The sequence below is a fragment of the Myotis myotis genome, unplaced genomic scaffold, assembly GCF_014108235.1.
Source record: "Myotis myotis isolate mMyoMyo1 unplaced genomic scaffold, mMyoMyo1.p scaffold_m19_p_23, whole genome shotgun sequence".
In the NCBI taxonomy this organism is placed as follows: Eukaryota; Metazoa; Chordata; class Mammalia; order Chiroptera; family Vespertilionidae; genus Myotis; species Myotis myotis.
The window spans coordinates 60,228-85,521 of NW_023416328.1; the positions used below are offsets into that span (position 1 = coordinate 60,228).

At 51.7% G+C, this 25,294-nt stretch overlaps 2 protein-coding genes across 3 annotated transcripts; both read left to right on the forward strand.

The window, feature by feature from the left end:
* The first annotated feature begins 3,510 nt into the window (after positions 1 to 3,510).
* Positions 3,511 to 7,152, forward strand: NMB (neuromedin B). Of its 2 annotated transcripts, none has more exons than XM_036355865.1 (3): positions 3,511 to 3,800; positions 4,416 to 4,588; positions 6,894 to 7,152. In XM_036355865.1, exons 1-3 carry the CDS (start codon positions 3,644 to 3,646, stop codon positions 7,053 to 7,055), a joined length of 492 nt encoding a protein of 163 aa, XP_036211758.1. In that variant the 5' UTR covers positions 3,511 to 3,643; the 3' UTR covers positions 7,056 to 7,152. The 2 variants fall into 2 exon arrangements, with proteins under 2 accessions (XP_036211758.1, XP_036211759.1); XM_036355866.1 differs by having other exon boundaries at positions 3,512 to 3,800; positions 6,889 to 7,072.
* Positions 7,153 to 8,001: 849 nt separating this feature from the next.
* Positions 8,002 to 24,887, forward strand: WDR73 (WD repeat domain 73). The gene is made up of 8 exons (XM_036355827.1): positions 8,002 to 8,115; positions 9,118 to 9,185; positions 9,427 to 9,515; positions 12,120 to 12,208; positions 12,824 to 12,888; positions 18,246 to 18,410; positions 19,189 to 19,548; positions 21,322 to 24,887. Exons 1-8 carry the CDS (start codon positions 8,075 to 8,077, stop codon positions 21,555 to 21,557), a joined length of 1,113 nt encoding a protein of 370 aa, XP_036211720.1. The 5' UTR covers positions 8,002 to 8,074; the 3' UTR covers positions 21,558 to 24,887.
* The last annotated feature ends 407 nt before the right edge of the window (positions 24,888 to 25,294 follow it).

Here is a 25,294-nt window from a genome sequence, read left to right on the forward strand (position 1 = left end):
CTTTCAATGGAAATTAATTCCGACCAGTACGACACCCATGTCCAAATTTAATACGACAGCAAAGGGTTAAAATTTCTGCTTTCACTTTCTCTGTACCTTTCATGTGTTTGAAAACCACCACACTTTGGTTTTCTCCATATGTTTAGTTTCTCTGCAATTAATGCCTTGTGCATGAGTTAACTCATCTGTAAAATGGGCATAATAGTAGTCTTTTCTTTATAAAGTTATTACATATGTGTCCTTAACCCCCCAATGCCCCCCCACCCCAATAGTAGTCTTTACTACATCAAAATCATGTTGGTGACCAAGGAGCATGCGTGTAAGTGCGTTTAGAAAGCAACAAAGACTCAGTTATGAAAGGTGCTACTTGTAATGGATTCCAATGTAATGAAAATACAGCAAAAAATGTCCTTTATTTCAAGCAGTCTTTGATTAAAACCCATGGTGCAACCCTGGCCGGGCGGCTCATTTGGTGGAGCCTCATGCCGGACACTGAAATGTTTGGGGCTTAATTCCCAGTCAGAGCACATACTAGGTCGTGGGTTCAGTCCCTGGTCGGGGCACTTACAAGAGGCAACCAATCGATGCTCCCCCCACCCCCCCCCCCCCCACCCCCACCCCCACCCCCGACTCAAAAATCAGTAAGAACCTACCCTCAGGTGAGGATTAAACAAAACAAAACAAAAAATAGCCATGGTGCAGTTGAAACGTTTTATCGGTTATAACAGGATTTGCCATGTGTCTTTTCCTCCTTTTTTGAAGCTTGGATTATCCTGTGAATCTTCTTTGCATTGTCCATGGATGTCCTTGAATGTTGTGGAAACCTGGGAAGGGTCCAGAGTGCTCAGAGCTTCCCCCTGCACCTCCATGTGACTCACTGTCAGTCTTCCCCCGTAGGATGGATGGAGGCCTTTGGACTTCCCTTGTCATCATTGTAGACTTGGGGAACAGGCTGTGGGCAGCTGACATCCTTGTTCTAGCCCAGCCGTGGGCAAACTACGGCCCGCGGGCCGGATCCAGCCCGTTTGAAATGAATAAAACTAAAAAAAAAAAGACCGTACCCTTTTATGTAATAATGTTTACTTTGAATTTATATTAGTTCACACAAACACTCCATCCATGCTTTTGTTCCGGCCCTCCGGTCCAGTTTAAGAACCCATTGTGGCCCTCGAGTCAAAAAGTTTGCCCACCCCTGTATCTAGACCCAGAGCCTCGCCCTAGCTGGTTTGGCTCAGTGGATAGAGCCTCAGCCTGGGGACTGAAGGGTCCTGGGTTCGATTCCGATCAAGGGCACACCCCTGGGTTGTGGGCTCGATCCCCAGTGGGGGACATGCAGGATGCAGCCGATCAATGATTCCCTCTCATTGGTGTCTATCTCTCTCTCCCTCTCCCTTCCTCTCTGTAATCAATAAAAATATTTTTTTAAAAAAAGTTTTTAAAAAATGAAAATAAATAAAAAAATAAACCCAGAGCCTGGTACTCCCAGGAAATTCCACTTAGAAGTGCTATCTTGGCCAAGCCACCCTCTGCTGTGCCTGATGCTTCTCATTCCTGTGTTTGTAGCTGGCTGTGCAGCTGCCGCCCTGCTTTCTCCAGGGTCCTCAGAGCCCTTCTTTCCTGTTCTAGGGAGACAGATAAAAGGATCCCAAGGGCATCGGCGGTCAGTCTCAGGGCTGTGGTTGGAGCCGTGAACCGGCTGTGTCAGAAGAGGCTTGGCTTAAGTGTACATGAACCTGTCAGAGCAGAATCCCAGGGTCACCTGCAGAAGATAGGTGACACTGGAAATTCAGTGCCTGCTCCCTCTCCCCTTGGGAAGTCTAAAGGAACGTGATGTTTAAACTTGGGATGGTAAAACAGAGTGGGTGTGGTTTAGGCAAGGCTACATCTGCCCTGGGTGAGAGGTCCAGACAGACCCGAAGTCTGATTCCAGGGTGATGTCTGGGCGAGTGGCTCAACCCCTGAGCTGTTGCCAGCTATACAGTGAGAAATATACCCACCAAATAAGATTCCCTCAAGCGCTCTGCCAGCTCCTGTGTGTGCCCACCAATTACCGAGGACCAGAGAAGATAGGGTGGGCGTGTGGCTGGTGAGAGGAGAGGGTGGGGGCCGCAAGGGGATGACTATTACGGGAGGTGATAAGAGCGGTATCTACGCCATGGCTAAGCAGTGACAATGCCGAGAGGTGTAAATGCCAGGGTGGGCGATGAGAAGCAAGGAGATTGGGGGGAGAGCCAGGGTTAGAAGTGGAGTGTCCCTGCCCTGTGTGTCCTGCTCCTGGGGGCTCAGCGTGACAAGCAGGTCCTCACATACGCTTCCCCTTTGGGGCGCAGGGCGTTCACAGAGCCAGCAGGCAGCAGTGCCATCTTTGAGCAGGTTCTGTCACTGCCACAGTGCGCAGTGTTTCAGGGAAGCACCCAGGGTCCAGGGGTTGGTCTGCACCCCCCTCCTCCTGTGTACTCGTCTCTCCCATGAGATGGTTGACTCCCTTTGGAGAAGGGAATTATCTTTTTTAAAATTATTATTGATTTCAGAGGGAGAGAGAGAGAGAAACATCAATGATGAGAGAGAATCATGGATCGGCTGCCTCCTGCGCCCCACACTGGGATCGAGCCCACAACCTGGGCATGTGCCCTGACTGGGAATAGAACCGTGACTTCCTGGTTCATAGGTCGATGCTCAACCACTGAGCCACCGTGGCTGGGCCAGGTAATTATCTTTTGTTTCCCCCCCCTAGTGCCCAGCATAGTGCTCTGAACATTATTGTGTAGTAAACATTTAAGCCTAAGCAAGTGTCTTTTCCTGGAGCGCAGCTTCTTTGCCTGCTCATAAAGCGATGCCACGGACCCAGAAGTTCCTTCCTAGAACGACTGGCCCTCTGGTTGGGAGGGGGCAGGGCTGAGTGGGAGTGGGCGGTGCTATAGGACTGCTGCTTTCGGCCACAGGAAAACCGCTAAAAACTGTAAAAAGGATTAAACAGGGCAGTGTAGTTATTCCCACCTTGTAGTTGAAGACAGTGAAGTTCCAGGACGTCACCCGGCTGGTATATGGACTCCTAGTCCAGTGCTCACTCCCCTGACCCGGGGATCTGCCGCCTCCTGCCCAGCTGATGGCCAGGCTCTCCGCAGCAGGGGGGCGGGGGGTCATGTGGGGGGGGGGGGGGGGCGTCCCCTTATCCCACCGCCGTTCTACTTCCCCATCCCAGGCGCCTGCCGTGGTTTCTGGCGATGAGCGGACAGAGCTGGCCAGAGCCCCGGGGGAGGGAGCTCCTCTAGTACCTGGCACTTGGCGGGGCGCTAACGCCTTTGCGACAAGGGAGGCGGCATCCTCGCCCCCAGTTTTGCCCTCATGAAGGGAGGCTTAGAGGTGAAATTATCACTCGTTGGGCGAAAGCGGGTGGGAGTGGAGAGGGAGGGCCAGGTCCTTCGCATGAGGAAGCGGAGGCCACTGGGGCGGGAGTGCGGGTGTGCAGGTTGTGGCGGCCCCTGACCTGGACCTGGGAGCAGGGCTGATGGGGCGGGGCGGGCACTGGGGGGCGGGCTCGGGCAGGCCCCGCCCCCAGGGGCGCGGGTTTAAAAGCTGGGAAGGCGCCGGGAGACTGGAGCCGCGGTGGAAGCTTGCAGCTCCGCGGTGCGGCCAGGCCACGATGGCCCTGCGGGCGGGGGGCGCTCGGTGGCTCGGCGGCGTCCTGCTCTTCGCTCTGCTCGCTGCCAGCGCCGCCTCACTCAGCTGGGACCTCCGGGAGCCCCGCAGCCGGGCCGGCAAAATCCGCGTGCACCCGCGGGGCAACCTCTGGGCCACCGGTAAGTCCCTGGGACCCGGGCAAGCGCCCCTCACCAGCATGCTCTCATCCCCTTTTCCTTCTCTGGCCGCCCCTCAGCCACAGACATCAGTGCCTGGGCTGGTGGGGACCCTGGAACTCCTCTAATTAAATGGGGAACTTGAGACCCAGGCAGGTGAGAGAGTGGCTGAGATCACTCAGCTAGTGTCCAACAAGGCTGAGCTGGGTGCTCCATCTGCCTCAGAGCTCTGCCCCTTCTTCTGTTTAAACAAGACCTACCGACTCCGCTAACCTCTGTCTTCTCCCTGCACCTCTTCCGTCCAGAAACCTCCTCATTGTCCACTTCCAAGCAGGCAGCACAACTGGCAGGGTTGGCCCTGGCCCTGGCCCATCCCGCCTTCCAGCTGCACCATCCTCTCCACCCCCTCCACCTGTTCAGGGAAAGTTGAGACACAGGCTTTGCCACCACTAGGGTCTTTACGGCTCTTTGGTGAGGAGTGTATTCCTTCCATGAGAACTAAAAGGTGGGAGAGATGGGAGCTTCCCCACTGTGATAGGATCCTTGCTCCCTCACTTCCTTGTGTCGAGGCACCACTTTTTTTTTTTTTTTTTTTTTTTATCGGAACCTCTTTTCTAGGTCACTTCATGGGCAAGAAGAGCCTGGCGCCCCCCGGCTCATCCCTACTGGAGACAGGTCCCCACGCCTCCCTGGGGGACCAGAGACTGCAGCTGAGTCATGATCTGCTCAGGATCCTCCTGCTGAAGAAAGCTCTGGGCATGAGCCCCGGTGGCCCAGCACCTCACACCCAGGTGAGCCAGGCCCCCACCACTGGCCCAGGAGAGGCTTAGCCGGGGCTGCCCCTGCTCCTGCCTTGGGATTAGGGTGTGCCTGCCTAACCAGGTGTGATGGGCCCCAGAAATCCAGGGATTCCAGGCTCTCTTTGTGATCCAGAGCTCAAAGGGAGAGGACTCCAAAGAAAGGAAGGTGACGCCCTAGCTGGTTTGGCTCAGTGGATAGTGTGTCAGCCTGCGGACTGAAGGGTCCCGGGTTCGATTCCAGTCAAGAGAACATGCCTGGGTTGTGGGCTCCATCCCCAGTAGGGGGCGTGCAGGAGGCAGCCTATCAATGATTCTCTCTCATCATTGATGTTTCTATCTCTCTCTTTCTCCCTTCCTCTCTGAAGTCAATAAAAATGTTTTTTAGAAGAAAAATACAAGAAGGTGAAGAAATCAAAAGAAAGGAAAAAAATTTTAAAATAAGAAAGCAAGCTTGATAATTAAGAAAGAAGTAGGGGGAGAAGTTTCCCCTCCGATTGCCCAGTCTGAGGTCACAGCCTAGGATTATCCAGCCTCTTGCAGCTGGACCTTCCACCCACAGTCCAAACAGACTTATCCCCACCCCACCTGTCCACCCTTGCTGTGCCCTGAATATGCTTGTGGTTAGAGTTGGGACACTGAGGCCCACAGAGGGGGAGATAAGATTCAGTTAGCAGCCGAGACAGAGTCCCACCTTGTTCACCTTGACCAGTGCTCTTCCCAGACTGTCTCCTGCCTCAGTGGCCTATGGCAGGGTTTCTCAGCCTTAGCACACTTTTTTAAAAAAAAATATATTTTATTGAATTTTTATAGAGAGGAAGGGAGAGGGATAGAGAGTTAGAAACATCTATCAGCTGCCTCCTGCACACTCCCTACTGGGGATATGCCCACAACCAACGTACATGCCCTTGACCGTAATCGAACCTGGGACCCTTGAGTTCACAGGCTGACGCTCTATCCACTGAGCCAAACCGGTTAGGGCGCCTCAACATACTCTTGACAGAATGTCTGGACTGTGGGGGCTGTCCTTTGCATCACAGGAAGTTTAGCAGCATCCCTGGTCTCTGTCCACCAGAGCATCCCCCACCTCCCTAACTGTGATAACCAAAAATGCCTTCAGATATTGCCACAGGTGCTCTAGCAAAGGGAAATGAGTGGGGGTTAAAATCACCCTTGGTTGACCAAGCCAGCCTTAGTCTGTAGCCACTCCCTGCCCCTGGGGTGGTCCCTGTCCCACACCACCTTCCCGGGTACGGTGTGCTGTGTGTGGAAGGCAGAGTGAGTGGTAGGGGTGGGTTCTGGTGACAGTGTGCTAGATTCAAAACCTAGCTCTTAGTAGCTGTGTGACCTTAGAAATGTCACTTAACCTCTCTAAGCCTCATCTTTCTCACCCATAATATGGGAATAACAGTGCCATTTCCCGTTAAATGAGACCGTATCATTTGCTCAGCATGACTCCAGGCACATAGAAAGTGCTTAGTAAATGGGAGCTAGATGGTCTGAGAACCCTGGCAGCACCTGTTGCTGACCCACCTTTGTTTTTAATATATTTCTATTGATTTCAGAGAGGAAGGGAGAGGGAGAGGTAGAAACATCAATGATGAGAGAGAATCATTGATCGGCTGCCTCCTACACAACCCACACTGGGGATTGAGTCTGCAACCTGGCATGTGCCCTGACAAGGAATCGAACTGTGACCTCCTGGTTCATAGGTTGACACTCAACCACTGAGCCACACTGGCTGGGCCTGGCTCACCTTTGAATCCCCCACTGCCGAGCGTATAAAGTGTACATTTTGAAAGAAGGGAGGGGCATGCCCTAGAGAAGGTGCAGCTGTGATTCTGCTGATGCACAGACCCACCTGCCCCTGGGGGCCTTGGGCTGGCTACTCTGAAGGGAGACGATGTTACCTCTGGGGCCATTGGTCTAGGCGGCCTGAAACGAGCAGACCAACTAGAGAATCTCAGAGGAAGCAGTACCTAGCCCTGGGGACGGGCTTCAGAAGTGAGGTGTCAGGGAGTGAAAACGCTAACACTGGCAGACGGCCAGCCACCCTACTTGGAATTTACTTCCATGGTCTCCCTTGAATGTCATGACCACTCTGAGGTTTGGGCTGTTAATGTGAGAAAATCACCCTTCTTCAGGTGCTGGGGGGAGAGAGGGGGTGGGGGCTGCCTGCCTCAGACGAGAGTCTATCCCTGTCTGATTCTGTGGATGCCTAGCACTTAGGAATGGCAGAATGCCCTATTATTGGCTCCCCGTGCCCAGGTCAGCTCTTCTGTGTTCCCCTTCAGTATAGGAGGCTGCTGGTGCAAACGCTGCAGAAGTGATGCCATTAATGAGGAAGACACAGCGTGGCTTAGACTGTGCCCACCCCGGGAAGGTGCTGAAGGGGACCCTGGTAGTGGCCCCATCTGGATGTAAATTCTGGGCTCAAATCTCTGTTACTCCATTACTGTGATTTCTGGTCGGGTCACCAGGAATATCACCAGTGCAGACACAACTTACGTTCCTGCTGTATTTCTTGCTTCCCTGTTGAAGTTGTGAATAAAACCCTGCTCTTTACATAGAATGTCTGGTCCTCTCCTTCCAGTGTGTTTGAGGGGATAGGGTGGGGGGAAGGGGGCTGGAGATGGGGTTGGTTCCAAAATGCCCAGAACACTCCATGGTACCAGCCTGGCACTGACTCAGGACACCTCACTAGCTCATTCAGCAAACAGGTGCTCCACACCTGCTGTACACCAGGTCCTGTGCCAGGCAATTGGTTCTACTGTCCTCTCTGCCACCTACTGGCACAAGCAAGTCTCTCGAGTTTCCTCACCCATAAAAGGCAGCTGCCTACACTACACCTACCTTACCCGGGGCTTTGCTTACCCCGTTCATTTCATGCTCACGCCAAGCTTTGAGGGGAGCCCCCAGCGCCCACAAGGGTGCGGGCCAGCTGGGATCCAGACCCTTCTGTCCTCTCTCACTCTTCTCAGGCGTTCCGTAGGATTGCCAAAGTTAGCAAAACATAAAGGACACCCAGTTAAATTCGAATTTCAGATAAGCAATCCTTTTTTTCGTATAAGATGGCCTAATATTGCATGGACATACTTACAAGAAAAAGTGTTCCGTTATTTAACCTAAAATTCGAATTTAACCGGCCGTCCTGTGTCTTATCTGGCCTTGGCCCTCTGATCTGCAAATACCCGGTCGTAAAACGAACCGTATTTGGTCCCTCAGGCCCGGGCCGGAGCTGTTATCCCGGGAATTCCTGATTCTACATACTTTCGCCGGGAGAAGTCCTCACCTAGCAGAGCACGGGTACAGCTGGCCATTGGCGACGCTCGGGCAACTCTAGCCCCGCCCCTGGCGTGAGGCCACGCCCCCTGCGTCGGAGCAGGACGCGCCCTCTCCTCGCGAGAAGGCCCCTCCCGCCCGGAAGGTTCTGAAGCGGAAGTGGGGTGGCGGAAGTGAGCTACCTGAGCGACAGTTGCCATGGAGTCCGCGGAAGACTGGCTGGTGGAATCCTTGCGCTTGTATGTCGTGTGGACCTGGGACCGGGCTTTCGGGTCTGAGCTGGCGGGGCGGGCGGGCGGGCGCGAGGCGCAGCGCGTGGGGAATCCAGGTCTGGGCCGGGCGGGTGATGCCCGCGGGCGGGGCGGGCCGGACCGCACGAGGACTCCGCCTGGGCCTCGGATCCCGCTTCTGGGAGATGGCACATCCCTGCGGGCGCAAGTTGTGTGAGGCACTAGTCAGAGCAGAGTTGTGCAGGGTAATAAGTGTCCAGTTATTTTGCACCAGCCTCTGAATTGAACCCCAGATTAATTGTCTCATGGATTCTTTTTTAATATTTTTTTATTGATTTCAGAGAGGAAGGCAGAGGGAGAGGGAGAGATGGAAACACCAATGATGCGAGAGAATCATTGATCGGCTGCCTTCTGCACGCCCCCTACTGGGGATCGAGCCCACAACCTGGGCATGTGCCCTTGACCAGAATGGAACCCAGGACCCTTCAGTCCGCAGGCCTCCGTTCTGTCCACAGAGCTAAACCGGGTCCAGTGGTCGGCAAACTCAATAGTCAACAGAGCCAAATATCAACAGTACTTCAAAATAGACTCGCCCAGGCTGAAAACTGACTTCTGCACACGGGCCACCAAGTTTCAATCGCACTGTACGTGGGCGCCCACATGTGGTATTTTGTGGAAGAGCCACAGTCAAGGGGCCAAAAAGCCGCATGTGGCTCGCGAGGCGCAGTTTGCCGACCACGGGCTAGGGGCTGTCTCATGGATTCTTCACATCAACAGGCGAAGGCTGGGTTCTCTGGGAGGTCCATGTTACAGATGAGGACCGAGGCTCAGGGTTATTGTGACTGGCCTGGTTCCAGTCACACAGAGAGCAGAATGTGTAACAAGACTTGATTCCAGGTTTGCCTGACTCCAGAGCCTGGGCCTCCAGCCACCAAACCGTGATGCCTCTCAGAGTTCTTGAACAGCTGCCAAGTGCCAGGCACCGTGTGACATTGTGTCTCTCTCCTGCAGGTACCAGGATTTCCATGCATTCGACCTCCCAGGAGCCACTCGAGTCCTTGAATGGATTGGTGACAAAGGTGAGGAGATGGAATCCCACTCAGGCTGGGACTCCAGAGCTCAGCCCAGAGGGATCCAGCCCACTTATCTGAGGGCCCCTTGAGCAATTTTGTGCTCCAAAAGCACTTACTAAGTTCTAGATCTCTTACATCCCCCAGTACAAGTCTGAGTATCAATGGGTTTGGCGGAGTTTCTAGAGCCAGCCATGGTCCACAGTCTTTCTAGCAGTTTGTCACAGCTACTTCTGCTTCTTTTTTCCAGGAGTTTTTGTTGCTGGCTATGAAAAGTTGAAAAAAAATGAAATTCTTCACCTGACGTTACCCCCCCGGCTTTCTGTAAAAGAAAACCAGGTAATTTGAAATATAAATGCTGAGTATATGTGTCTGCTTTTAGTCATTTATTAAACCTTTATGGAGTTCCTGTTGTCTACCAGCTATTGTCCTGGATACTAGAAAGAGAGCGAGAGAGAGAAACCCTGGGCCTGCCCTTCTAGTCTACTAGAGGGAGGGAAATATTCACATGGATAAGTACTAAGGAACCTCCTGTGATTACAGAGGGTTACTAGAGGAAGAAGTCCGTTTTAGTTTATCAAAATTAGATACCTGGGGCCATTAGGATATAGAGGGTGGATGAAACCCTTAGAATGGTTAAGAATGAATGTGTGTAATGTATCCTATACAATCAAAGGCTAATATGCAAATTGACCAAACAGCTGAACAGCTGGTCGCTATGACACACACTGACCACCAGGGGGCAGACGCTCATGCAGGAGCTGCCCCAGGGAGCACACTGCTCAGCCAGAAGCTGGGCTCATGGTTGGTGAGCGCAGTTGTGGTGGGAGCCTCTCCACCTCCAGCAGCTCTAAGGATGTGAGACATCCCTCGAGGGATCTCTCATCCCGAGTGCTAAGGGACCCCCACCCTGAGTGCACGAATTTTATGCACCAGGCCTTTAGTAAGAAATAAGAGGGGAAGGTGGCTAAAGACAGAACTTCAGAGGATACATTTAAGGAATGGGCAGAGGAAAATGAACTCACAAGGAATACAGTGGGGCCTTGACTTACGAGTGTTCCGACTAACGAGTTTTTTGAGATACCAGCTGTCTCTTGGCCGATTTTTTGCATTGAGTTGATAGAGTAATTTGAGTTAATAAGCTCCTTAATGAGCTCGGTCTCGGGATGAATTAAACTCGTAAGTCAAGGCCCCACTGTACTAGGAAGGAATAATCTGTAAAGTAGGAGGAGTCTCAGAAAAGGTCAGTGTTTCAAGCCAAGAGAAGAGAATATGACAAAAGAAAAGAGTTGGTAGCCACCTGGTGTTGCCCTGGGGAGATTTCCGACATAGCGCTCTTGATCACCCCACCCCACCACTCAGGTTTGAGCCAGGAGCCCCCCAGACTGGGCCTTTATGAGAGACCTGATTTACCTCCCACCTCACCCCTGGGTTTTCCTCTTGTGCCACTTCCTTTTTCCCTGCCTCCAGCTCCTCACATGGAGACAGTAGTCCAGTGGCTAAGAGCATGGACTGGTAGACAGACTTAGGTTCAAATTCACAACATAATCCCCTCTGTGATCTTCAAAAATTGTTTAAATTCCCCAGGCCTTACTTTTGACATTTTATTTTTTTTAAAGGATGGTGTTTGTTGTTGTTTTATTTTATTTATTTTTTATTGATTTCAGAGAGAGGAAGGGAGAGGGGGAGAGAGGTAGAATCCTCAATGATGAGAGAGAATCGTTGATTGGCTACCTGGGAATTGAACCCAGAACCCAGGCATGCGCCCTGAACCAGAATTGAATCCAGGACCCTTCAGCCCTCAGGCCGATGCTCTAGCCACTGAGCCACACCGGCTAGGGCTGTTTTTGACATTTTAGAGTAGGGTTAATTATAGTACCTACTTCTAGAATCCAATGTGATAAAGTATGTAAAGCACTAAACACAGTGCCTGGTAAATGCTGGATAATTGGTAGTTGTTATATTTTTATTACTAGAAGAACCCACTTGATTTCCAGTGGAAGGTGGCATGAGAAATGGAGATATGTTAGTTGGCTGATACCTTCCACCTTTATTAAAAAATTAGCCCAGCTAGCATACGGTCAGGGCATATGCCCAGTTGCAGACTCGATCCCCAGTGTGGGGTGTGTATGAGGCAGCTAATCAATGATTCTCTCTCATCATTGATGTTTCTATCTTTCTCTCCCTCTCCCTTCTTCTCTGAAATCAATAAAAATATATTTTTAAAAAAATTAATTTTAGAGAGGAAGGGAGAGAGAGAAACATCAATTTGTTGTTTCACTTATTGATACACTCATTGGTTGACTTTTTTTTAATGTATTTTTATTGATTTCAGAGAGGAAGGGAAAGGGAGAGAGAGAGAAACATCAATGATGAGAGAGAATCATGGATCGGCTGCCTCCTGCCCCACACTGGGGACCAAGCCCATAACCCAGGCATGTGCCCTTGACCGGAATTGAACCCAGGACCCTCCCATCCACAGGCCAACGCTCTATCCACTGAGCCAAACCAGCTAGGGCTGATTGATTCTTATATGTGCTCTGACCAGGGATTGAACTCACAACCTCAGCATATTGGGATGATGCTCTAACCAACTGAGCTACCCAGCCAGGGTTCTAGCTTTTTTTGATGAAGCTGTTAAACCTTGTGACTCCCCTCAGAAGGCCGGAAATGTAACACTTGTGTTAGAACGAAAGGGGCTGGGGAAAGGGTAGCAGAAGGGTTTTGGACGTGCAGGAAAGAAAGGAAGCTGTCCATGTAGGCAGCTGAGACCAACGGACAAATAGCAGCACACAAGGTCCTGCAGGGAGGAGCATCTGTTGCCAGCAGAGCTGCCTCCGTGGCCTCCTGCCAGGCTGGTATCGGGCTTCTCACCTAGAGCGAGTCTGAAAGGTCCCTTTGGAGAGCAGGCTCTATCTGATTGGCCACCCTTCCGTATTTCAGGGCTTATTCCCAGAAAGAGATTTCAAGGTCTGCCACGGAGGATTTTCAGACAGGTCTATCTTTGATCTGAAGCACGTGCCAGACACCAGGTATGGTCAGCTCGCTTACTCAGACCCTCCATTCAGGATGAAGTGGCTGGAAATGTCAAAGGTATTCTGCCTCTTTATCACCGCGCCGCCCCTGACCCCTGAGCACCTGGATACATGTGAGCGCGCGCGCACATACACAGAAATCTGTGATACAAGGAACCTTTTGTTTGGCAGCTTCGTGGTCCCTCTGCAGACCTTCAATGACTATAACCCACAGATCTCCAGAGCTGCTCCAAATAGATAGAGAATAGGAAGATGCTCTTGGTTTCTCAGAGAGCTGATGGTGGGTGGCGAGGGCGAATGGCTCCATTGGCAGATGCTGAAAGTCTGGGTCGGCTGTGTGTTCAGGCTCCATGCTGGTGTCCTGTCTGGGACACTTCGTGCCACATGGAAGCCTGGGCTCAGTCCCGTGGCTCTCATGACCGTGGGCCTGTCCCTGAAGTGGAGTGAGCCTGCTCTTCCTCTGTTAAATGAGGGTAACGGGACAGTCCTTCCTCCAGTGAGCTTTCCTGAGGTGGGCGTGTAGGAATCTCAAGCTGAGTGGGCTGGAGAGCGGAAAGGCTGGGGGGGGATGTGGGCTCACTGTCTGAACGGAGATCTATCCCTCCTAAATAGGTTGCTGGTGACCAGTGGCCTTCCAGGTTGTTACCTGCAGGTGTGGCAGATCGCAGAGGACAGTGGTGAGTGAATTTGACATGGTACGGGTTGACACCTCCATCCCCTAATCCGAGTCAATTAAGCAATAGACTCAGGCCTGGCCAGCGTGGCTCAGTGATTGAGCATCAACCTATGAGCCAGGAGATCACAGTTCAATTCCTGATGAGGGCACATGCCCGGGTTGTGGGCTCAAATCCCCATAGGGGGCATGCAGGAGGCAGCCGATCAATGATTCTCTCTCATCATTGATGTTTCTCTCTCTCTCTCCCTCTCTCTTCCTCTCTGAAATCAATAAAAAAAAATTTTTTTAAAAAAAAGTAGACTCTGAGCCAGGTGGGAATTAAAATTCAGTGTCGCCATAACCAGTTTGGCTCAGTGGATAGAGCATCTGCCTGCGGACTGAAGGGTCCCAGGTTCGATGCTGGTCAAGGGCATGTACCTTGGTTGCGGGCACATCCCCAGTAGGGCGTGTGCAGGAGGCAGCTGATCGATGTTTCTCTCTCATCGATGTTTCTAACTCTCTATCCCTCTCCCTTCCTCTCTGTAAAAAATCAATAAAATATATTTAAATAAATTAATTAATTAAATAAATAAAATTCAGTGTCTACTTTAATGCAGGTGTAGACAAGTTAGCAACTACAGCACGGCACACAGCCCCAAATGGAGCTTCCTGTAACTTGCTTCAGGAACTGAGGTTACCAACCCAGTCATAGGCGGAGCATGGAGTGAGCTTCCCCTCCCCCAGGCAGGTGCAGTGGCAGAGGCTAGGACAGAGCGATGGCCACTCAGGTGAGCTCACCTCTTGGAGGAGGAGGAGGAGGCAGCAGGAGGTCACCTCTCTCTGCCCAGCCTGGTAGAGTGGGCCAGAAGCTGGGCTGACCCATCTCCCTCAGAGGAGTCATTCTACCCCTGCTCCTTCGGGGAGTGGAGGGCAGTTCTGTGCATTCCGGTCAGGCAGGTGTCAGAGCCTGCAGCCCTGATGCAGCCCTTCCTTCCCCCTTCAGTTAGAGCATCCTTGGCCAGCATGCAAGTGTGCCTCCGACGCACAGGCTGTCGCTCTTGGAACTGCCCATTTGCCTGTGTGATTCTGTGCCTGCCAGCGGGTCCCCACACTCACATGGATGCTTGCCGGAAACTGGCCGCAGGGGTTGTAGAGAGGCGGTGGTTGTGCTCCTTTGCTTTGAGGTCACTGACCCTATGCACCTTCCTTTATTGTTTCTTTTTTGTCATTTCTTGTTGCTTCCAGGTGTTTGTGTCACTTACTTATAGTTATGATTGCTGTTGTTTTTTGTTTTGTTTTGTTTATATTTGTATTGATTTCAGAGAGGAAGGGAGAGGGAGAGAAAGATAGAAACATCAATGATGAGAGAGAATCATTGATTGGTTGCCTCCTGCATGCCCCCTACTGGGGATCGAGCCCGAAACCCAGGCATGTGCCCTTGGCTGGAATCGAACCTGGGACCCTTCAGTCTGTGGGCCAACACTCTAATCACTAAGCCAGAATGGCTAGGGCTACTGTTGTTGTTTTTTTAATAAATATTTTTATTAATGTCAGAGAGAAAGGGAGAGGGAGAGAGAGGTAGAAACATCAATGAGAGAGAATCGTTGGTCAGCTGCCTCTGCTGGGAATAGAGCCTGCAACCCGGGCATTGGCCCTGGACCAGAATTGAACCTGGGACCCTTCCATCTGCAGGCCGACTCTATCCACTGAGCCAAATCGGTTAGGGCCATATTTGTTTTCTTAATAGTGTCCTTTGAAACATAAAAGTGTTAGATTTTGATGAGGTCTAATTTATCACTGTTTTTTGTTAGGGACTATGCTTTTCATGTCATATCTAAGAAATCTTTATTTAACTCATAAATTTTCCCATGTTTTATTTTTCCCAAAAGGAAGTTCTGTTTTTTTTTCTCTTCAATATTTAAATCTATGATCTCTTTCAAGTTAACTTTTGTGTATGGTGTGAGGTAAGGATCTCAGTTGATCTTTTTGCATGTGGATATCCCGTTGTTCCATCACCATTTGTCAAAATGCCTAACCTTTCTCCATTGATTTGCCTTAGTGCCTTTGTTGAAAATCAATTGACCATAATCTAAGCATTTACTTCTGGACTCTCACTTCTGTTCCATTGATCTTTATATCTGCCCTTATGCCAGTAACTTGTAGTTTGCCCAAAAGTAGACTGTGAGGGGCTGCAGTGGTTTAAAGATGAGAGATACCGGAGTATTACCAACCATTAGGAGGCACCTTTTGTCCTGCCAGTGCCTGGGGTACCAGGTACCTTGTAGAACCTGTAGCCCAGGCCCAGGGGAGCTGATGAGCCCAGGCTTCTCTGATACTCGTGTGGGATTAGGAAATCAGATAAGAGTTATCTTCCCTAGATATTAGTGCAGAATATTCTGGAGCCTGGGGAAGGCTGGCCAGCTTTTACCTGGAAACTTAAAAGTATAGTGTTATTTGGGTGAATTTTCCAGGATCCAGTCTTGACCCACAGCTTTGGTGTCTCAAACCTGATTTTGTCAGCACGTCTAAAACAATTCCAATCTGTTTATAGGAGCTGAAGCACTCATCAGACTCACATGACTGCCATATAAACCAGAATGCAATTTTATTAGTTTACTAGAGGCCCGATGCACAAAATTTGTGCAAGAATAGGCCTTTCTGCCCTGACTGGTTTGGCTCAGTGGATAGAGCGTCGGCCTGCGGACTGAAAGGTCCCAGGTTCGATTCCAGTCAAGGGCATGTACCTTGGTTGCGGGCACATCCCCAGTAGGAGGTGTGCAGGAGGCAGCTGATCAATGTTTCTCTCTCATTGATGTTTCTATCTCTCTATCCTTCTCCCTTCCTCTCTGTAAAAAAATCAATAAAATATATTTAAGAAAAAAAAAAACAATAGGCCTTCCTTCTCCCGGCTGCAGGCACCAGCTTCCCTCTGGCACCCGGGACTCAGGCTTCCTTCCAACCGCCAGCAGGCACCCGAGACCCAGGCTTCCCTCTGGCTGCTGACAGGCACCTGGGACCCGGGCTTCCCTTGTAGCCCCGGCTTCCTCCTGAAGGACATCGGTCTAATTAGCATATTATGCTTTTATTATTATTATTATTATAGATAATGAAAAAATAAGTATCCCTTAAATATGGAATATTTCAGGCCCTTCTTCTTGCTTGTGGAAGACCTAACCCGGTCAGAGGTGTCATGATAAAGGTAACCGTCACCAGAGGAGTCAGCTCAGAGGCTTCCTGAGTGTGTGTTCGTGGCTCTCAGGCAGAAAGTATGAAACTTGTGAAGGCAGCTGCCCAGGCTCCTGCTGTCCATGCTCCTGGACAGTGCCCGAGGCCCCCTCTCAGTTCTGGGGCTGGGGGAACCACTGAGCTGCATAAATAAATATCCAAAGGTCTCAGCTGAGTGTCACCTGCTGCTTCCCCTTTGAAGTTAGATATTCAGTCTGGTGTGGCGCCCTCTGCCCCGGACAGGCCTCAGCATTTTCTTTGACCCCTTGGCTGGGCAGCCCTTCCCGTGGATCGCACTTCAGAGCTGTTCATGCATGTGCTCAGTCATGCGGTCTGGGCACCATTCTGACTCCTGAAGGATGTGTCTGCCTCTGCTCTGACCTGCTCTGTGTTGGTTTAATCTTCAGACACAACTGTCTTTCGTCGCCAAGCTCTTGGAGATGCCTGCCTGTGTCTTTTGCTTTGATTTGTAGCAGTTTCTCTTTGCAGTTCGGGGCTGGTTTGGTCCGTGTGGTGTGGATTCCGTAGAGGAGGGCATTTTACTAGAGAGAGAGGAAGAGGAAGCCTGCATATTCACTGTGATTGTAGAGCAGCTCTCTCATCAGGAGCCTCCAAAGCCTTTGTTTTCCACTGCCTCTTTGAAATACGTCTTTGAAGGCTTCCCCTCGGCCTCCTCCTTCCCCGCCCACCGTCAGGAGACAAATCACATGTGAGAGCCATCCCCTGGCGCAGAGCAGCAGGTCCTGGGAGCCTGGTACCTGTGGAGAGGGAAGAGGGAGCTGCTCAGGGTGGCCTGGGAGAGGCGGGAGGCTCTGCTGGGCCGGTTTGGATCACAGCCTCATTGGCTCTGCCCCGGCACAGACTCTGGTCCTGAGGCTCTGGTGTTGTCTGCGTGAACCTCCGCCGCTCCTGTACCTGTACCGGGAGCAGGTGAGGTGAGCAAGTCTGGATTCAGGGCTCTGAGAGCCCCGGGCTTGGGGAGCAGTAGGCATTCAGATCCTCGCATTCTCGTCAGCCCACCCCGGTCCTTCTGTGCGCTCCTGGCTTGTGAACCGTCCGGAGGGGCCTTGCTCACGTGCTTGCTGCTGCATAAGTCATATTAGTTCGTGTTCCTCATCCATTCTGTTCATAGGCTGACTTTTACCTCCTTCAGAATTTAAACAATACATACGTCTCCCTTTTCTTCAGGGATTGTGGGAACCAAATAACGAGTCCCCTTTTGGAGCAGGAAAGTAATTGGTGCAGTAGACAGCTTGTTCTGAAAGACGTACGTCATAAATGGCTCCTATTAAGAGAAGCCTCAGTTGTAGATGCAGAAACGAGAGCCTGCCTGTCCACTAAGCAGGCTGAGACAAACAAAACTAAAATTTGATTCAACTTGAGGTCAAGTGTCTTTCCTGTTCAGTGTAAAAAGGACATGGACTTTTTTGTCTACTTTGTGTTTGAAGACAATGACATTTGCCTTGTGACCTTTACCTGCAAGGTTTCGGCAAAGTGCCGAGGTTGTATAATAAGTTTTTTAAGAAATAATGGTAGTTCATGAATTCTGTTCCTGTTATTTTCTTCACTTAAAGTGTAAATGACACCATCAGTGGATTCTTTCCTTTTATTTGTACTCCACAAAAGTATAAAAAGCCAGAACTGCTTTGGGGGCTTTTGAGATGGCGTCTGAGATTCATTATCTCCCATTTGCAAAACAGTTCATAAGACAATTTATAAAGAAATTAAAGTGCGCCCTAGCCGGTTTGGCTCAGTGAATAGAGCGTCGGCCTGTGGACTGAAGGGTCCTGGGTTCAATTCCGGTCAAGGGCACATGCCCGGGTTGCTTGTTCGATGCTCAGTAGAGGGTGTGCAGGAGGCAGCCGATCAATGATTCTCTCTTATCATTGATGTTTCTATCTCTCTCTCCTCCCTTCCTCTCTGAAATCAATAAAAATATATTTTAAAAAAGAAATTAAAGTGCTTCTGACAGTTTCAAAATGTAAACGTAACACAGAGTGTTTGTGATGCCACATCCTCTCTAGCCAGCTGTCAGTTCCCTTTCTTCCTTGACCTTCTAGCTGTACAGGGGAAGACCGCTGGCTGGCTTGCACCAGGTTATGTTTCAAACCTTCACTAACATTCTGGACTTTCACCTCTTCCACTTGCCCCTAGATGTCATTGAAGCTGTCCGCACCATTGCTGTGCATGAGAAAGAGGGGAGTCTCTGGCCGAGGATCGCCATCTTCTCGTCAGTGGCACCTGGAGTCCTCCACGGGGCGCGGCTCAGCGGCCTGAAGGTTGTGGATCTGGAATCCCAGAAGGTCACATACACCTCAGGTACGGACAGCGCAGTTTGCCCCTACGCTGCTGCGTTAGAACTGAATCCAACCCTGTGTGCCAAATGTTGGGGACACAAGATGAATGAAAGGCAAGCCCCGACCTCTAGCGGCTCCCGTTCTAGGATTGGAGGAGGCAGTCCTGGGACCAGCACCCACCAGTGGATAGAATGGCAAAATGAACAGGAGAGCTCCAGCCAGTTTGGCTCAGTGAATAGAGCGTTGGCCTGCGGACTGGAGGGTCCTGGGTTCCATTAAGGTCGGGGGCACATGCCTGGGTTGCGGGCTCGATCCCTAGTGGGGAACATGCAGGAGGCAGCCAATTAATGATTCTCATCATTGATGTTTCTCTCTCCTTCTCCCTTCCTCTCTGAAATCAGTAAAAATATATTTTTAAAAAAATGAACAGGATGCCAAACCGGTTTGGCTCAGTGGATAGAGCGTCGGCCTGCGGACTGAAAGGTCCCGGGTTCGATTCCAGTCAAGGGCATGTGCCTTGGTTGCGGGCACATCCCCAGTGGGAGGTGTGCAGGAGGCAGCTGGTTGATGTTTCTCTCTCATCGATGTTTCTAACTCTCTATCCGTATCCCTTCCTCTCTGTAAAAAATCAATAAAAATATATTTTAAAAAAAAAATGAACAGGAGAGGGGAGACGTGGTTTATTCTGCCTGGGTTTGGGGATGCTTCCCAGAGGAAGGGACTTGTGACCAGCCAGCCCTGCCAGATTGCCAGACCCATGTAACTCCAGCAGCTTTTCTCTTTCGCCCTCTGTCTTCCAGGTGTCAGTGACAGTGAGGAGCTGAGTAGCCTGCAGGTCCTGGACGCGGACACCTTTGCCTTCTGCTGCACCTCGGGCCGGCTGGGGCTCGTTGACACCCGCCAGAAGTGGGCGCCAGCAGAGAATGTCAGCCCCAGCCCCGGGGCTGGTGGAGGGAGGTGGTGTGCAGAAGTCAGGGGCCAGGGCCCTGGGCCCAGCATTGCCAGCCTGTGCTCAGATGGGCTGCTCTGTCTTCTTGACCCTCGGGACCTCTGCCATCCTGTGCGCTCAGTGCGGTGTCCAGTGTCCACACCCAGCCCTGACCCAGAGCTGCTGCGAGTGACTTGGGCTCCAGGCCTGGACAGCTGCTTGGCCATCTCAGGTACCGCTGAGCAGGCTTCTGCATCTGTTGTTTGAGCTTTCTCTTCCAAGGGACTATCGCGTGCTCAGGAAGGAGCCTCTGGCCCCAAAAGTTAAAGTCTCTCACCGAGAATCTCCAGATTAACTCCAGGTTCCTCAGGGGCAGGCTCTTCCCCAACTGGCTACTCAACTTCCATACAGTGGGAGCAGGCCTTTCCCATCCTAGCAGGAATTCAGTTCTGAGGTTGGTCGAGAGCCTGCAGTTAGTAAGACACTAGGACAGCCATGGGGCTCGACCAGAAAGAGGCCATAGGATCCCAAGGGTGCCTCTTAGTCTATTTGCTTTTTGAATTATAGCAAGCCCCTAGGACAGTGATGGCGAACCTTTTGAGCTCGGCGTGTCAGCATTTTGAAAAACCCTAACTTAACTCTGGTGCCGTGTCACATATAGAAATTTTTTGATATTTGCAACCATAGTAAAACAAAGACTTATATTTTTGATATTTAGTTTATATATTTAAATGCCATTTAACAAAGAAAAATCAACCAAAAAAATGAGTTCGCGTGTCACCTCTGACACGCATGTCATAGGTTCGCCATCACTGCCCTAGGTCAACAGGCTCCTGGCCTGGCAGTATCTAGTTGAAAGACGATATTTAGTGAGAGTATCTAAAGGCCAATGGGAAGGCCCTAGCCAGTTTGGCCCAGTGGATAGAGCATCAGCCTGTGGACTGAAGGGTTTCGGGCTTGATTCCGATCAAGGGTATATGCCTGGGTTGTGAGCTCAATCCCTAGTAGGGGGCATGCAGGAGGCAGTTGATCATTGATTCTCATCATTGATGTTTCTGTCTCTCCCTTCCTCTCTGCAATCAATAAAAATATTAAAAATAATAATAATAAAGGCCGATGGGAAGGATCCATTAAGAGGGGGAGAGGTTGAGAGAGCAAGAAAAGATCATTGGTAATGGCAAGATCCAGAAAGAGTGCAAGAACCAAGTGTGGGGGAAGGGACTGGCTTTTAACAGGAAGACAGCAGATGGAGCTAGGTCGTGGGGGGAACATGAGAATGGTCCTCTAGCGCAGCGGTTCTCAACCTGTGGGTCGCGACCCCTTTGGGGGTCGAATGACCCTTTCACAGGGGTCGCCTAAGACCATCGGAAAACACATATATAATTACATATTGTTTTTGTGATTAATCGCTATGCTTTAATTATGTTCAATTTGTAACAATGAAAATACATCCTTCATATCAGATATTTACAGTATGATTCATAACAGTAGCAAAATTACAGTTATGAAGTAGCAACAAAAATAATGTTTGGTTGGGGGTCACCACAACATGAGGAACTGTATTAAAGGGTCGCGGCATTAGGAAGGTTGAGAACCACTGCTCTTGTGGCTTCGATTTTCTGCATCAGTGTGGAGATGAGGCCATCTACTGAGACCCAGATGGATTAGAATTTGGAGCAAGTGGAAAGGTTTAAAAAGTCTTAAGCCTCAGTTTCCTGATTTAAGTATTAGTACCTACTTCATACAGTTGTGAGAATTAAAAGAGAGAATGTAGATACAGGATTAGCCTCAGGCCTGGCACATGATATACTATAGATTCTCGTCGTCACATGCCCCATGGAGTTGGCAGCTGCCGGCATGAGGTCAGATGTTCCACACCCTTGGTTGGCCATTAAGTATCTAGTTTACTATTAGGTTCCTCGTCCTATCGTTTTGGTGCCATAGAGCAAGTTATAAAAATTATTTTAGAGATTCATTGTTGCTCTTCTCATTTCTCGTTCCTCAGGTTTTGATGGGACAGTCCAGGTCTATGATGTCACGTCTCTGGATGGAATGGAGGGCCACGTAGAACCTCTCTTCACTCACAGAGGTCACGTCTTCCTAGATGACCATGGGACAGGCGCTGCTCCGCTGGTCACCACCCACACCTGGCACCCCCGCAAGCCAAGGACTTTGTTGTCAGCAGCAAGTGATGCCTCTGTGCACGTGTGGGACTGGGTGGACCTCCGTGTCTCCCGCTGACACCAACGTCTTCCTGCCAGGCCCCTGGAAGAGGAGCTGCTGTACGCACAACAAGGGCACTGATTTAGGACTCAAGTGACCACAGTCCCTGTTACCAGCGGAGTCACCTTGGGCCAGTGAAGCAGCCTCTCTTAGCCTCAGTGTCTTTATTGGTAAAATGAGAAGAGTAGTAACTACCTCACAGGGTTGTTGGGGAAGTTAGAAGAAATATATGGGGAAATACCAGGTAGGATGCAGGATAGGGATTTGGTGGCTACTCTTAGATCAGACAGTTGTGGGCGACAGGATCCTGCTGCTTCCAGCAGGTGTCAATCCCACAGGTTTTGGGCACGAGAGACGCCTTCCTGGCCTAATGGATGGTGGGGGGCCTTCTCAAGAGCAGTGCTGACCATGCACAGTCATTCCTGGTGTCCTGACTTTACAGCCCACCCCCATGTAAGCTCTGGCTCCCGGCACTTTGTACAGTTGGGAGGCTGATATAGCGATTAAGACACTTGTGTTGGAGTCAGATCAGAGTGTGCATGTGTGGAAGGCTTCAGAGACATAAGTCTGGGGCCCAGGCCCACAGCAACCTGCCCACCAGCTCTCTTGGGGCTGCTCCTGTCAACCCCTAATCAAAACTCAGAGATCCATCCAACAATACAGCTACTTTGCAATAGGACCCAAAGGTTCAATCGTGTCAGTAAAGACCAGTGAAGCCCCGTGATTCTGGCTGGCTGCTGCTGGATGACAGCTCCTCCTTGATCAGCGTAGTGCTCAGCATTTTAAGAAGTTTTCATTTAGCCCTCGCCGGTTTGGCTCAATGGATAGAGCATCGGCCTGCGGACTAAAGGGTCCCAGGTTTGATTCCGGCCAAGGGCACATGCCTGGGTTGTGGGCTCGATCCCCACTCATTTAACAGGGACCGCTCAGAGCAACCAAGGCTGTGCATTCTCTGAAGAGTCCGTGTGAACTTGGGAGGAAAACTGTAGTTCCAAGAAACAGGCAAATTCCACTTTGACACAAACAGCGAAGTACTGCACATCCCCCTCACTGCTGGCAACTCGGGTGGCTCTGTCTCTCACATTCCTCTATTTTGACTAGTCAGAACTAGGTTCCATATCTCACCTGCAGCCCCCATCTTCCGGGTTCTGCAAGTCCTCCGGCCACTGCCTCCTCTCCACTTTCTGGGTGTTTTGTCTCACCCAGATCTGGGTCCCCTGGGGCAGGACAGTCAGGTACTCTTCCAGGACTAGCAACTCCAGATCTGCTCTTTCGTACACTTCTCTGGTCTCGGCCCCTGGCGACAGAGCTCCCGGAGATGGATGAGAGTCTCCTGGGGTGCTGACGCTTCTTGAGAGTGGAAATGCCAAAGCATTGGTCTGGGGCCACTCCCTTGAAGGGAAATTTCCTGCTCCCAGTGAGAATCTTCCAGCTTCACTATTCGAAGCTCTCCTTGTACTTGAGGAGCCCGGATTTGTTGGTCCCCAGCTACAGCCATTGTTCAGCTCAGAGAAGAACCTTATAACCGTGTTCTGAAGTCGAAACCTCTTCCTTTACCTCGTTGGGAAGCCACCGTCAGAGGGGAGCCACTCAGTAGAACTAGAACCAGAGACATACATTACAGAGTGAACCCTAGTGAAAGCCGCCAGTGTCAGTCATCCCAGCAGGACTGAGGTGAAGAAAGAGCCTTCCTGTTCTTCCCTCCCCGTGTGTTGGTGCCCGTGGGGTCTGGCCCTCTCACTGGGGAGGCAGCTCCAGAAGTTTGATAGGAGGGGGCAAAGACAGGTGATCTGGTTGGAAAGTAAAGGCGTATGGAGCTGTGTTTGCATAGCAATTTGAGAAAATGCCAGTTATCCATGCTAAAGAATGAGGATGGGCTACAGAGATAATGGGGACAATAAACTCACCCTCCGCAGCCACTGGTCACCAGTGTTGCAAAGTGAATGTGCAGGGCCAGCACAGAGGGCGCCCAACGTAGCAGCACCTTGGAGAGCAGCACCGGGTGGCGGTGGCTGGCCCTTCAGATTCAAACGCTCCAACTGCTCAGCTGCCTCGCATCTGGCTGAGTTCTCGGCTTTGGGCGCCCCGTTCAGGATTCCTCAGTCCTGGCACCATAACTCTCCCAAACAGGAAGGCTTACGGTGGTTAAGGTTACAGGCTTTAAGAGCAAAGATGATAAAAACAGGTTCACGGGGTGTTAGAGTTGGAAGGAAAGTTAAGATATTCCGGCTTTGACTCAAAGCTGAGGCAGTCGGGGCTTAAACTCGCCCCAGGTCTCACAACTGGTTTATGGCAAGAACTGGGACAGTGGCTCTGCCCTTGGACCGTGGGCTGGGTGACAGGCCTGCAGAGCCTGACTTAACGCTGCTCCAAGGGCTACCCTGGCGGGGGGCGAGGTCGTCCCCGGAGGGCGGTGGGGAAAGGGTGCCGCCGGCGTGACGACGTGTCCTGCCCCCGGTCCGCTCGCGGGCCCTGGACCCACTTGGGGACCCAAGATCTCGGTCCGGCCACGCCCACCCGGCAAGGGCGACCCAAGCCGCTCCGTCCGCCAAGGCCCCTGCGACTGCGGGAGGTCTGGCCCCACACTGCACTCGGACCCCGATCCAGACCCCCAATCTGGGCCCTCGGTCGCCCACCAAACACCAGGAGCGAAAACGCCAGCCCCAGGAGGGTTCGAGCTTCGCCGGACTTCATTTCCCATAGGTCTCCGCTTGTGCCCACAGACTGACGGCAGCGGTAGCCAATAAGATTCGGAGATGGTTTAGGCGCGATTTGTTCCGGACGAATCATTGCCGAGGGGTGGGGCTTTCCCACAAAGTGAAGTCGGGGTTCGGAACCGCAGCTGGAAGTGACTGAGCGGGAATTCGGGGAGCCGGCAGCCTCTCACCCTACCGGCCGGTGGCACAGAGAGGGGGTTCTTTCCAAAGTGTCCCTGGCCGCCGAAGGCGGGCGAGTATCCCCGCGAGCCCCCGCTGACCCGCGTCACACCGGCGGTCACCCAGCCGGTGGCTCCGCCGAGGCCGCTCGTGTGGAGCTGAGACCCAGTTATTTTGCCACCAGAGAAAGTACTTCTCCGTCCTGGGTGTCCTCTGTGGTGACGCGTCACCCCCTCAGTCCTCGCCCGACACCCCGCACCCCCACTCCCTCACGTCTGTGAGCACAGCCCTGGGAGAGGCAGGGGGACCCCGCCGGCGCTAGCGCGCAGCCATCAGCTGTGGAGCGACCGCTTGGAGCCCAGCAAGCACCGTTCCCTTAGGGCCTGGACTGCTTGGAGCCCAGCAAGCACCGTTCCCTTAGGGCCTGGACTGCGGTGCAGCAGGATGGGTGCATTTCCTCAGACCTGCTGTGAGCAGCGCAAATACCCCAGGGAGTGCGGTAGGTGCTCAGTGAGGTGTGTGCGCTGCAAGTGTGAGGGGAGAAACAGTGGAGGGGCTGGGAGAGCCTGGAGGGTTTTCTTTGGGGGGGTGGGGAGGAGAGGAAACCACTCTTTGAGTGCCTACTTTAGTATTTTATACTGGAGGCCCCAGCACAAAATTCGTGCACTGGGGCGGGGGTCCCTCAGCCCAGCCTGCCCTTCTGGCAGTCCAGGAGCCCTCTGGGGATGTCCCACTGATGGCCATGGGACATCCTTAGCACTGCCACCTATGTGCTCCCCAGCCATGAGCCCCGCTTCTGGCTGAGTGTTGCTCCCCCTGTGGGAGCACACTTACCACCAGGGGCCGCTCCTGCATTGAGCGTCTGCCCCCCCTGGTGGT

Coding starts and splice junctions, on each gene's coding strand:
- WDR73 (XM_036355827.1), top strand. CDS start 8,075: ATGGAGTCCGCGGAAGACTGGCTGGTGGAATCCTTGCGCTT. Junction 9,186..9,426: donor TGAATGGATTGGTGACAAAG/GTGAGGAGATGG, acceptor TCTTTTTTCCAG/GAGTTTTTGTTGCTGGCTAT. Junction 12,889..18,245: donor GCAGATCGCAGAGGACAGTG/GTGAGTGAATTT, acceptor ACTTGCCCCTAG/ATGTCATTGAAGCTGTCCGC.
- NMB (XM_036355865.1), top strand. CDS start 3,644: ATGGCCCTGCGGGCGGGGGGCGCTCGGTGGCTCGGCGGCGTCCTGCTC. Junction 3,801..4,415: donor GGGCAACCTCTGGGCCACCG/GTAAGTCCCTGG, acceptor CCTCTTTTCTAG/GTCACTTCATGGGCAAGAAG. Junction 4,589..6,893: donor GCCCAGCACCTCACACCCAG/GTGAGCCAGGCC, acceptor CCTTCAGTATAG/GAGGCTGCTGGTGCAAACGC.